The sequence below is a fragment of the Camelus ferus genome, chromosome 3 (assembly GCF_009834535.1).
Source record: "Camelus ferus isolate YT-003-E chromosome 3, BCGSAC_Cfer_1.0, whole genome shotgun sequence".
NCBI classification, from domain to species: domain Eukaryota; kingdom Metazoa; phylum Chordata; class Mammalia; order Artiodactyla; family Camelidae; genus Camelus; species Camelus ferus.
The window spans coordinates 42,441,639-42,454,841 of NC_045698.1; the positions used below are offsets into that span (position 1 = coordinate 42,441,639).

Sequence of the window (13,203 nt, forward strand, 5' to 3'; positions counted from 1 at the left end):
TTATTCAATAGCTGAAAGAGGAGTCATAGCTTAGAACTTGAACAGGAAAAACTGACCAGGCCATACGCTTGAGCTGTCCCAGTTTCAGCACAGCTAAATTAGCAGAATTCACAGGATGAATCTGAGATTTACTTCCCTTGAACACCATGATTAATGCTAAACGTAAATTTCAAGTTACTGCAAGTGAGTTTAATTCCACATCAATAAAGAGATATGTTTTAGTTAAAAATGATGATCTAATTCAGTGTTTACTAATAAATAGATGGTGACCCTATTCCCCTGGGATTTTTCACTTTCCTGAGGAGATATGAGAAGATAAGAGAAGACAGAGCTGGCCTTTTTGCACATGAGAATTGCTAGCCTGTTTTCCTCCTGGGAACATAAAAAATCTGCCTCGTAATTCCTCTCCTATCATTATATCGGTAGATATACCTCTTTCTCAGAGGCTTCAGTGCTCTGCGATCTCTAAATAGTCAAGTAGCCTTAGGATAATCACTGAAGTTCTCTGTGTCTGTTTTGCATCTGTAAAAAAGGCATATTTATTTGGAAACTCTTCCATTTCTACATCCCAGGGATGATATAAGAATGATATGACATTCTAAGTGTGAAAGCTTCTGGAAAAGCTAACAAGTATTACAAAAACAAGGTGGAGTTTGTGACATTTTCATTCTTGGACTCCTCCTAAATGCATGCTCTACCTCTTTGCTAGCCATCACAGTACTTCCAATGTTTTTCTTTCCAAAACGTGAGATCACATACCCATTCACTTAGATCAGAGTTTCTCAACCTTGGCACTGTTTGTATTTGGGCTCATGTTTAGTGGTGGGAACTGTCCTGTGCATTGTGGGATGTTTAGCAGCATCTCTGATCTCTACCTGCTAGATGCCATGAGCACCCTTCTGGCCATGATGATAAAGAATGTCTCTAGACATTGCCAAGTATCACTCGAGGGTAAGGGGAGCAGGTCACCCCCAGGGAAGAACCATTGACTTATAGCCTACTTTATACGTGTGCACATACAAATCATTTTCTTAAAAGTACATCGTATTTTATAAGATATGCTTAAGTATGCCAAGTAATAAATTATATATGTGCATATGTTCATGAAATGTTCATGAAAAAAATCAGTGATGATGCTGTCAAACCCATTACTAGCACACTAGATGCCATTAAAATATGCTTAAAAGGATAAGAGGCATGTTAAGCAACATGAAAAGCTACATAACAAAAAATTGTCAAGGTAAGGACACAATATTAGAAATCCATACCAATTGAGTATTTGAATATGATCAGATACTATTCCATCAAAGCTTAAATGCCAAATAAGAAACAGAAAATTAGGTCAAATTAAGATTAATCATTTTCCTAAATTGCTAATGCAAAAATTAGAATGTCATCAGATGACACCAATCAAGTGTGCGTCTTTGGGATGATCAAGGCTTCATTATGTAACAATGAAGCATGAGAACAGTGGCTCAGACTCTTAACAGTCTTTGAATTTCTCAGCCAGCTCTTGACGTCCCCGTTATTTAATGACACTCTGTCAGGACTAAAATACAAGAAAAGAAAAGTATTTAATTTCCTCACATTTTATGGAATGTGACTGTTGTTTTGGCAGCTGAAGTATACCAGCCACCTGGTTCCCCTGGAGGCTTAGGAGTGGTAGCAGTGTGGTCCACGGTGAAAAGCATCATGAACTGAAAGCAATGATAAGGTCTCCCAGCCACTGGAGCAATAGTGAGAGAGTGAGAGAGAAAGAGGAAGGGGTGGGGAACTTCACTTCAAAGTCAAGCAAAGACAAAGCAATATAAGGAAGAAAGTTGAAGCTATATTTTCTAGTATTTTATCAGTTACCAAGCTCATTCTTAAGTCTTACTTTATTCTCTTATTTCTCACAGCAGCATTCTTTATAATAGCCAAAAAGTGGAAACAACCCACATGTTCTAAATTAATGGATGACTGGGTAAATAAAATATAGTATATCCATAAAATGGAATATTATTTGGCAATAAAAAGAACTATAGTATTGATACATACTACAACATGGATACGTCTTTAAAATGTCATCTTAAGTAAAAGAAGCCAGTTACAAAAAAGATCACATATTGTATGATTCCATTTATATGGAATGTCCAGAAGGGGAAAATTCATAAAGATACAAAGTAGATTAGTCGTTGCCTAGGGTTAAGGGTTTAGGGGGAAATAGGGAGTGACTACTAATGGATACAGAGTTTATTTTGGCAGTTGATGAAAATGTTCTAAAATGAATTGCGGTAATGGTTGCACAACTCTGTGAATGGACTAAAAAACTTTCAAGTTGGAAACTTTAATGAGTTATGTAAAGATGTGAATTTTATCCCAATAGACCTGTTTTCAAAATAAAACTATACAGCATGGCAAGATGACAGTAGTAGCATAGTAGGAAGTTAAACTCAGTTGACTTGGTTTTCCAGGTGGTTTTTATCACCATGTAGGGTACATGCCAGAGCCTGGGGGCTATGGGACTCCATGAGACTCAATAAGACCCCACTCAGGGCTCCCATGACCTGGCTGGATCTCATCCCAAACAGGTGGAATACTAATAATTTCAACCTAAACTAGCCTGCTGTCAGGACCTGAGAAAACCGTAGAATTTAAGCACAGAAATCCCCAAATCCGCAATTTCCTGTTGGAAATATACCCTCTGTAGTTTCCACAGTAAACTGTCCAGGATTTAAGACTTATTTGTTCGACTGCTCATTTTCCTACTGAGGTACAAACTCCTGCCTCTAATAACTCCTCCAAAGTGTCCGTGCAACCTAATCAGTAAGATCTTCCCTGAACACCCTAAAAAAGACAGCAAGACTCTCTCCCTCCACCTTGGCACTCTTTGTATTCATTACTGTAGCTATTATTATTATTATTATTATTATTATTATTATTATTATTATTATTAGCCTTGTAATTCTGATGACCATCTGACATACTACATATATATGTGTGTGTTGTTTTGCTGTTACTTTTCTCCTTCTCTAGAATGTAAACGTCTCAAGGTCTGTGACTGTATTAGTTAGCTTTTCAGTGTGACAAATTACTCCCCAAATGTAGTGCCTTAAAATAACCACCATCTAGTGAATCCACAGGTCTGTGCTTTGACAATGTGGAATGAATGAAGCTGGGAGGTTTCTCTGAGGTCAGCTGCGCTTATCCGTGCATCTGCAGTCAGCTGCTGGGTCAGTTGAGGCCGGTCTGGTCCATGATGGCCTTAGCTGGGATGACTCCTCTCTGCTCTAGGTGACCGCTCAGTCTCCAGCAAAGGAGCCCAGGTTGTTCACGTGGTGGTTGGGCAGGGTTCAGTAGGAGCATGTGGAAGAGGGCAAGGCCTACTGAGTTCTGTGCACAGCCTGTAATCACATCAGTTCTGCCCTGTTTTATTGGTCAAAGCAAGTCACAAGGCCAACTCATATTCAAGTGATGAGAGAGCATATCTTAATGGGAGAAGCTGAAAATCCCACTGCAAAAATGGTGGACACGTGTAGGGGAATAATTGTGGCCATTTTTGTAAACAATCTACCAGAGAGACTTCATCTTATTTGTTCACTGCTGTATCTGAAGTTCCCAGGAAAGTGCCTCGCCCATAGGTGCTCCAGAAATATTAGCTGAACAAACAAAGAATGAGTGAATCGGCCCACCACTCCTGAACTAGAGGCTGTTTCATAAATCACCCCTTCTCTTGCAAATCCTTACAATATAGTTTATGCTTGCAAGACACTATGTTGTTTGTGAATATTTGCAATTAGAGTCTTAGCTCTCCTGTTCTTTTACAGTTAAAACCAATTTTCATAGTTTGCTTCTTCTCTTCTTTAGTTCTTGCAGTCAGACTAATTGCTTCCAGAGACTATGAAGCACACCATGTTTCACAGAATGCTTCTGCCCCAAGGACTCTGGAGAAGTTTCAAAACACTTTCTCATCAATCTCCACAGCTAGCCAAGTAACAAGATAGGTGAGTCCTGTTGTATCCTCCTTTCTTTCTCCATCTCTTCCCCTCCCAGCCAACTCATTTCCTTTTCTCTCTTCAAAGATGAAACCAGCTGAGACACAAGGACCACTTGCCAATGCAAGATAGCTCCTTGAAATTCTGGCCTGGTGAACTTTCTGAAAGTGGGCTTGAGGAGCAAAATGGAATGCTCTGCTCTCCACTTAGTTGCCTGGATAGACACAGTCTTTTGGGCTTCACATGTCATTCTTAACACACTGCCTAACATGATGTGGTTGAGGTACACTTCCTGAAAGGTTACTGTAGTTCCTTGGAATTGTGCTATCTCCAAAAAAACAACAACAAACACATTCTACTTTTTAAAAATGCATCAGTAATCAGGGAATTCATCCAATCATTGCTTTATGAGGAGGCAATCTTCACACACTCACCCGAACGACAGATTGTTCAAATGCTGTGACACGTGTATCAATACCTTTACCAGCAGATCCCTGCCATCTGGGCTGGAAATTCTTTTAGCAGAGAACAAAGCCTTCTCTTATTTCCAGAAAAACTGAAAAAACGAAGAGCCATAGGAGAAGCAACTCCCCACTTTCCCTTTTCAATCATTCGCCCAAATCTACTTGGCTCAAAAGCTCATCAGCGTCTTCACCTCCCTCTCTCTTCACATCCAGACACCAAGTCTTGCCAGCTCTTTCTTTGATGTATTTTTCTGTCTCATCAGCATCCCACATTCAGGCATTTATTGTTTCACACCTGCATCATTGAAATTACCCCCAAACAGAACACTTCTGCTTTCATTATTAGTGGTCCCCACTAACTAAAACTAAATCTAGTTTTTAACCTTGTATTATAATGCTGCCATATATGATTTCCAGGACTTTTTTCTATATTTACCTACTACTGTGTGAATCTTCTGCTTTGGCTAAAATGCCTAATTTGTATTTCCAGAAGGATCTCCTACCTCAAATTTAAATGGTATATTATGGGTAAAAATCACTGCAGAATCACCAACATTACATAAATGTGAATTACTGTGTTGTGTCTACCCCTGGTCACCCTGTTGTCACTCTTTAATGGTTTAATGAATTTCTCCTTCATATGCTCTGCCCTTTATTCTGTTCAGACCAGTCTTCTTGTCTAGTTAATTACCTGCATCCTCACCCAACTCCTTTGGCTTTAGACTCATCTCCTCTCTCTTTTCCCAGACCCTTCAGGTTGACATAACATATGGGAAGTTTTGAGCCTGCATCTTTCTGTAGGATCACCACCTCCATAATCAACCCAAGCTAATGCATCTAGGAATCCAGGTGAAAACTGCATCTCAGACCCTCACTTGACAGAAGGAAGGAACCGGGTTGTCTTTGGCACCTCATAAAGAATCTCTCTCTCTTTATATTACTACTCATGTACTCAGAGTTCAGTCCTGTATATTCTGCACAGCTTTCTCTACCCAATCTTCCCTATTCACTCCCAGACCACAGTGATCTTGTCCTCTGCATTTTTCTAGAGCCAAACTCCTGTGGTTTGTCCTGTTTAGATGATGCTTATATTCTGCCATGAGTTTTTACTTAGCCATAGCAGTTTATTCTTGAATACCCAAGTAGGTTGGAAACTTCTTCAAGGTGTCAACAGCAGCTTATATTAATTCATAGCCCCATATTTCAACATAATCCAATAGAACCTGGCTTGTGATGCTGCTAATTGGTTATCTGGGCTTGTTAGTCACACTGGAAAGGATACATAAAAATTCTCTCTTAATTGGAGTATGATAAAGCTCCGGAAGCCCAGTAGAGAACAGCCATTGTCTCCTTGGAGAAAGAGATGCCAAAGCAGAGAACAAAGGCCAAGAAGGGAGATATTCAGAATGTAAAAGTCAAATATACTAACTGCATCATTTTACTCAAGGTCTGATACGTGTTTATGTAACAGTTTTCAAATGAAAAACTCCAGACAGTTTTTGTTCTCTCAACTTCTGTCTTTACTTGGCATCACTGGGAGGATATGAATGCACATACCTCGCCTAAACTAGGCTTCATGCAGCTTCAGAGAGCTCTCTTCTGTGATCATAATAGCTCTGATTTTTGTTTTCCCCTTAGGACTTACCTGGGTTTACCTTGCCCTGAAGCTGTCATTCTGACATCAGAAAGAAGTGAAATTAACAAACATAACATGGGAAACAAGAGCCATTACTGATGATTCCAGTAGGGAAGAGAGAACAACTGAATTAATTTTAACATAGTAATAGATGTTACATAGAAAACTCCACTGTTAAATGAGACCCAGCCAGAAAGGAAAATGCCTTTCAACTTTTCATTGAGTGAGAAACCCAAAACAATATGTTGCTTTATTTGAAACCAGGGAGGCTGTTTTCTTCCAGCTGGACATTGTGGGGAAGACAGAGGAGGGAACTCAGCACTGTCCACTGCTTTAAAAACGCAGCATTGGCCCCTGGTGCTTTTACCAGAGGCTGCATTTCTCTCTTGCAAATCCCCCATCTTGTCCATATTAGACAGATGCCTAAATCTTAACTTTAGGTGTCAGTCAGGAAAAATGCACAGTTGCAAGGCCAAATGATGAAATGTGACCTTCTCTTATCAGAGACAGGATATTTTTAAAAAAGAATCACTCGTCTAGAATGAGTTTCTATACTAAGAACTAAATTTATTTCTCTGTCAGATCCCTGATCTGTATAGCAGGACCTTCTCCTGATAACTGTATTTTTTTTAACTTCAATTTTACAATTATACAAATAAATACAAATAGACCATGATTCTGATTAAAATAAAGATGCATGTGTTACTGATATCAGTTTATTATAGCATTACCATTGTTAAAGTCCTTTATTGTCACAGAGGGGAGTGAAGGCCAATTTTGATGCATATATACTTTACCTTAATGCAATACTTTAAAAGAAAAAAAAAAAGCATCAGGGCTCTTTACTGGTATGCAGCTCTTTTGCACTTATTCCTCAAATTTCTCTATTGCTTTGGCATTATACTCCCATGGGATGCTCCTTCCCCATTCCTGTGTACCTCCTCCAAAGCAGGAAGAACAAATATTCAAAAGTCATTGCCATAATTCTGTAAAAGACATAAATCAATGGAAGTCTCAAAATTTTAAATGCTGGCCAAGGTATAATTTGGATGAGCAAAACTAGGGCTTGAATTATTTTATATATATAATTTGTTCTAAAAATTTAGGAAGACATACAGAAAAGTTTTTTTTCCATATAGCTCTACTTAAATTGTGAGCAAAAAGAAATTGAATTTTTGAATAAATAATTGATAGACCGGAGAAGTCTCCCTTATTTTATCTACCATTAGCCCCTTATCAGTATTACATATGCATAGACAAACCATCCACTGAGTTCCCAGAGTTCTTAGAATTTTTCTGTTTTAACGGGATATGATGCTTACTCTCAGTTTAGGTCTGAAAAAAAAAAAAATAGAGGCTTTGTTCCGCTTGACAAAAACAATAAAGTGACTACAAGTGATATAGCTGTCTTTTCACCTTCCTAATTTTAGCACAAGTGAACTTTTCATTGGCAACATTTGCAACATGGTTCTCAAAACAGCAGAAGCAATCATTCTAAATGTACACAGGAAGGGAGAGGGGAGTAAGAATTATAAATTTGTGCAATTACCGGAGAACGAAACCGTTATTCATCAGAAAATTAGAGGCTAGATCTAACTTTAACAAACCTCTTGATCCCGGTCACGGTCACGTGGATAAAATTTACATTCAAATACAGCACCGAAAAACTTCCCTTCGGGGGGCAGTAAAGATTATAACCTGTTTTTCAGCGGGAGTGGCAAGGCTGAAAGGGTAACTTTTGAGAGGAAGAAAGCTTGGAGTGCTCCACGATATTCAAATGGCAAGAGGCCGGTTTCTGGCAAATCTGTGGTGCAGGACAGTCAAGCCAAGCAGCAAATGTACATGATTGATTCTCAGGGACTCCACAGAGAGAGTACACCTAACTAGTCCTTTAGGGCCTCATTATTTAAGTTAAGCGCCTCTGAGGTCACGGATAGTGCTAAACCTATAGGGGCGCATTCTATTGAAAGCCCAGAATTCCCATTTGGAAACAAAGGTCCTGGTAACTACGTGTCCTGGACGTCCAGTAGAACAAATCCTGTGTGGTGCTAGGACGTGCTAAGCAGAACTATCTCCCTATTGGAATTAGAGGGTGAATTAAGAGGAAAGAGTTTGCATCCTTTGGATAATACTGTCATTTCAGGTTCCAAGGGGTGTGCCAGCTAGAGCCACCCGGACAACGCCACGCCTTGCGTCCTGCTGGTCTTTCGGAGCCCAAGAAGGCCGCAGAACCTAACGCCGCCAGCTTCCGCAAACCGGAACTGTTGTTTACCGCCTCTTCAGCGGGTCCTGGGCGTAGGCGGAGGGATCCAGCAGCTCCGCAATAGTTCTCGCTGCGCGCGCACAGCGCACGCCAGAACTCAGAGAGCTGGGTAGACGCGCGGACTCCCGGCAGCTAGGCGCGGACTCCCGGCAGCTTGGCGCCCCCAGCGCGAGCTGTGTGGCCGGCGGGCGCCTCCCACAGTAGGTAAGTGGCCATGCCAACACGTACAGACTTCGCCAGCAACCAGTTAATACAAGTCTGCTCTCCCTTCCCAGTAACTGTCAGTTTCTTTGGTGAGTGCTGACACCAAGGCAAGAACGGATAAATTCGTTCTGCACTCTCTCCTCGCTCTCTCCCACTGGCCCAGCCTTACACTTAGAAGTTCACTTTAAGAGACAACTTCTGGCCACTTGTTTTGAATCCAAGCAAACAAAGCCTGGGTTTGTGCGCGGCGGAGCTACTCTGCGAGGCTGCACCTGAAGGCGGGGATTCCCGGGGACACTGAAGCCGACCCTCCCACCTTTCCCGACTAGCGAATTAGTGCTTAGGGACTGGAGAGGGCAAAAAAGGGAAGATAGAAAAGGAAAGAAGGGATGAGACCGAAAAAAAAAAAAAAAAGAAACCCCACAAAAAAACAAACTAAACATTTCTAGGGCAAGAGGGCGTGGCGGGGGTGGGGTTGTTGGGGAATGGAGTTCAGCACTCTGAACAGTAAGTCCAAGTCCTAGCAGTGAAGTGATCAGGTGGGAGCCTTAAGTGGGCGCAGCGCCTGTATATAGTTTCTTTTTCTGTGTGAAAAAAAAATTTTTTTTTTTTTGCCGTGGACCGCTGAGGCTTAAACTTCAGCCGTGAAGATTTAAGGGGCAGAAGAGGGAAGAAGCAATTGCTGGGAACAAAACTGATTCTGAGGCCAAAGTTTGAGCCTCAGTCGCACGTCACAGATCCGGGTAGTTTTCCAGACTCTCTTGCCCCGCCTTTGGAACCTCTTCGCACAGTGCGCCCTCCTTCCGCGCAGGGGATTGAGGGCTGGGGGCGGGGGAACGAGGTCTGGAAGCAGCGGGCCAAGCAGCTGAGAAAGTCAGAGGAAAACTAGCAAAGGTTTTGATTGCAGAGGGCTGAGGGAGGCCGACTGGATGGGGTGGGCCTACTCGCCAGCTACTCCGTCATCATCGGCGGCAGAACTTGCACCTGATGATCTTCTTAAACGCGTTTTGGAAGTCCTTGTTGAAGTAGGCGTAAATGACCGGGTTGAGAAGAGAGTTGGAGTAGCCCAGCCAGTTGATTATGGCGCCCAACAGGGTGGGCATGTGGCACCTGCTCTCGCAGAAGGGCAGAACTAGGGCCACGATGAAGAAGGGCAACCAGCAGAGGATGAAGGTGCCCATAATAATGCCCAGCGTCTTCACCGTCTTCCTCTCGCGGGCCAGGGCCATCTTGCGCTTGGCCTCTGCGTTGCGCTCATTTTTCTTCTCGAAGGAGGCGGGGACGCAGGGGACAGTACCCGCCTCGCTAGGCAGCGGCAGGTGCTCTTTGGAGTTGCCCACCCGGTGCACTTCGATCACCTCCAGGGCGGCGCCGTCTTCGCCCTGCCTCACGGCGCCGTTGGCGCACAGAGGCCCTGCTGCCTTGTTCTCTATGCCCTGCCTCCAGTCTCTGTTCCCCGGCTCGCCATTTACACTCTTCTTGGGCTGCGGGGTCCGTGACGCCCCAAGGCGGGTGTTGGCTCCTTTCTTCTCCACCTTCTTGACTGTCTTGCGGATGCGGAAGCGCGCGGCTCGGAAGATGCGCCCGTAGAGAACCAGCATGAGCAGCAGAGGGATGTAGAAGGCGCCAAAGGTGGAGTAAATAGTATAACCATGGTCCTTGCTGATGGTGCATGCGTCCGGGTCCGAGCGGTCTTCAGGAGTGCGCCAGCCCAGCATGGGCGGAATGGAGATGAGAAAGCCAATGAGCCAAGTGAGCGAGATGAGCGCAGCGGCGCGCCGCGGCGTCCTCTTGTTCACGTAGTCGATGGGGTCCGTGATAGCCCAGTACCTGTCCAGCGCGATGGCGCACAGGTGCAGAATGGACGAGGTGCAACACAGCACGTCGAGGGCGATGAACAGGTCACAGGTGACCTGTCCCAGAGTCCACTTGTTGAGCACCTGGTATAATGCGGCCATGGGCAGCACCAGCACCGACACCATGAGGTCGGTGACTGCCAGTGAGCCTATGAGATAATTCGCCACGTTCTGCAGGGAGCGCTCCAGGGCGATGGCGGCCACCACGCACGCATTGCCCAGCACCGCGCAGAAGATGAGCGTGCCCAGCAGCAGAGAAGTGATCACTTGGTAGCTGAAGGTCACGTCGGAGATGTTAGTAGCGTTGCCGCGTGTCCCGAAGGGACCCTGGGACGACGTGGTGTTGTTGCCCTGTCCAAAGCTGAGCAGATCCATGCCTGCGTGCCGGGCGGGGAAGGGGAGGGGAGAAAGAGCTGCGCCAGGATCCCCCTCTCCCCTCCCCCTGGGGTCTTCCTCCCCTCTGTCCTGGGGAGTTTCAGGAGGGAGCGGATGCAGGGACTCAAGCAGGAAGTTCTTACTGCTCAGGCGAAGGCATCTCCGCGGGGCAGCGAGCTTCTAGTCGCTCCCTGGGCTCTCGTAGTCCAGCGCGCTCATAGACTCCAGCTGAGAAACGAGTTGGCCGAAGAACAGCTCCGGGATCTCTGAGACGCGGAGAGGTGGCCAGAACGTCTGTCTCTCGCTGTACATTTTACTTTGCCGCTGCCAGACCCGGAGTCTCCCCACTACCAAAAGAGTCTCCAATCTTAGAAGTATCTGGAATAGAGAAACACCATCCTCCACAGTCACTCTCCAGTCCTCCTCTCCTTCTCCTCTTCCCTGTCTCTCCTCTCCTCTCTTCTCTTTCTTGTAAGTCTCCTCCGTCTCTCTCTGTCTCCCACTATCCTTCCCTTTCGGTCTCCCTCTCGGTTCTCACTCCCCTTTCTTTATCCCTCCGTGTGCTGCTCCGACAGCCCGTCTCCCTCCCTCCTACGCTAACTCTCCTCTCCTAACACTTCCCCAACCCCGGGTGTCTCTTTCCCCTGGTTCCCCGCCCTCATCTCCCTCTAGCTCAGCCTCTTTGCGTTCAAGTCCCTTTTTGTCGACAAGAGACTCAGAATTCGCTTACACACAGTGGATCCGCCGGTCAGACCAACATTACAATAAATAACTCCGCCTCCCACCCAGCCAAAATTGAGGGGAGAAAAATCTAATTACCTGCTGCTTCGTATTTCTGTCCGATTCTTAAGGAGAGTCAGCATCACGGAGTGGCAATAGGAAATGAGAAAAGGAGGCACACGGAGCCCGAATGGGGAGATGGACAGCCCTGGGTCAGTCTGTAAATTATTATTACTAATTGATGGAAAGAAGATGGAATGTGTCTTAGCTTTTTAAAAACCACCCCCGTTTATCATCTCACAATACAGGCCGACTCTTTTGGGGAGGATATTGCCTGTGACTTTTTAACCTTGAGAAACTGGGGGAGAAAGCAATTATAAAGGGTGTGTCAACGGACAGGTAAACAGCTGCATCTCAAAGTGAAAGAAAAAATCAATTCGGTATGTATTCCACATACACACACACACACACACACACACATACACGCGCTCACTTACTCACACACACACACACACACACACACAAACCTGCCTTTCCCTCACCATTGCCTTTTTAATTTCAGTGAGCATTGCCATCTCCCTCCCATAGCTTTGTGGCAAGTGAATTTAGAGAAGGGAATAGTTTGCCTTTGTGTTGTAAATGAGGTCGGGTTTTTGTTTTGTTTTGTTTTTTTAATGGCCCTTTGCTTTTCTTACCCGAGCTTGCATACCTTTAGGGAGAACTTGTGGTCGCTGACCACAGTTTCTCTAGGGCTTCGAAACTGGGATCAGCACCTGGGACAGGTCTGGGCAATCAGGACTTTTGTCGCCACCTTCTGGCAAATGCTTTAGAGAGCCATCTAGAAACTTGCAGAAAGTAAGCAGAAATTGAGGTAATTCTGTAACTTCAAGAAAGAAAAAGATGATTATTAAAAGAAAAGTAACATTAAATTTTGTATTTTTTCTCCTATTTTCTTGAAAAATTTCTTTTAGTGTCTTCTTTTGCTCTTAATCATGTATATCAAGACCTACATTTTCTAGATATTTTTGAAAGCATCTGTCATTCACAAGTTCTGTCTAGAAATGGGGTCTTAATAGACCTAGGCAAACACCTTCATTTGTGTTGGTTTTGTGCTAACAGAGGCTGCACTTTGGAACTCAGTTTGCACACGTTAACCAATGGGGGCAAAAACAGTATTGGATTTTCCAAATGGGGATGACTTAACATAGAAAATAAAGCGACTGCTATTGGTTGGTTGGTTTTAAGCTGTTTCCTTTACCAAGAAAACTGAATTTAATCCCATTAGAACCTAGATAAAGAATGGGATTTCTAATCCACTAGAATAAGCATATAACACAACAAAGTCCACTTATACATTCTGATTACATGACTGAAGGAAAGGAAGAGTGCAGGATGCAATTCCAAAAATAGATGACTCTAGACTGTATGCACAGATTCACTACAAATAGTAATGGTCTTAATATTGTATTCAAATTTGAGTTCTGAATTCTTCACCAAGCATAAGAGCAATCAACAAAGCATCAAAGAAAATCTAGTTGGGTAGATGTATGCAGCACAGGGCAATATGTTTGGAGATTGATTATTTTACCATGCAGTGCTGGGCACCATTCCCACTCAATCATTTCAGCATGCCACAACAATGAACCTGGCACTTACAATGATTCATGGCACTGAAAAGAAAGAGATAAGTATACATGGCGATACTGGCTAA

The 13,203-nt window shown here is 43.8% G+C and overlaps 1 protein-coding gene across 1 annotated transcript; it reads right to left on the minus strand.

Moving 5' to 3' along the window:
* Positions 1 to 6,774: 6,774 nt before the first annotated feature.
* Positions 6,775 to 12,346, minus strand: HTR1A (5-hydroxytryptamine receptor 1A). The gene is made up of 2 exons (XM_032472979.1): positions 10,916 to 12,346; positions 6,775 to 10,774 (listed from the first exon to the last, which is right to left on the minus strand). Exon 2 carries the CDS (start codon positions 10,770 to 10,772, stop codon positions 9,504 to 9,506), a length of 1,269 nt encoding a protein of 422 aa, XP_032328870.1. The 5' UTR covers positions 10,773 to 10,774; positions 10,916 to 12,346; the 3' UTR covers positions 6,775 to 9,503.
* Between the last annotated feature and the right edge of the window lie 857 nt (positions 12,347 to 13,203).

Bases quoted from the DNA above. Each gene is read 5' to 3' on its own strand.
- HTR1A (XM_032472979.1), bottom strand. From the start codon at position 10,772: ATGGATCTGCTCAGCTTTGGACAGGGCAACAACACCACGTCGTCCCAG.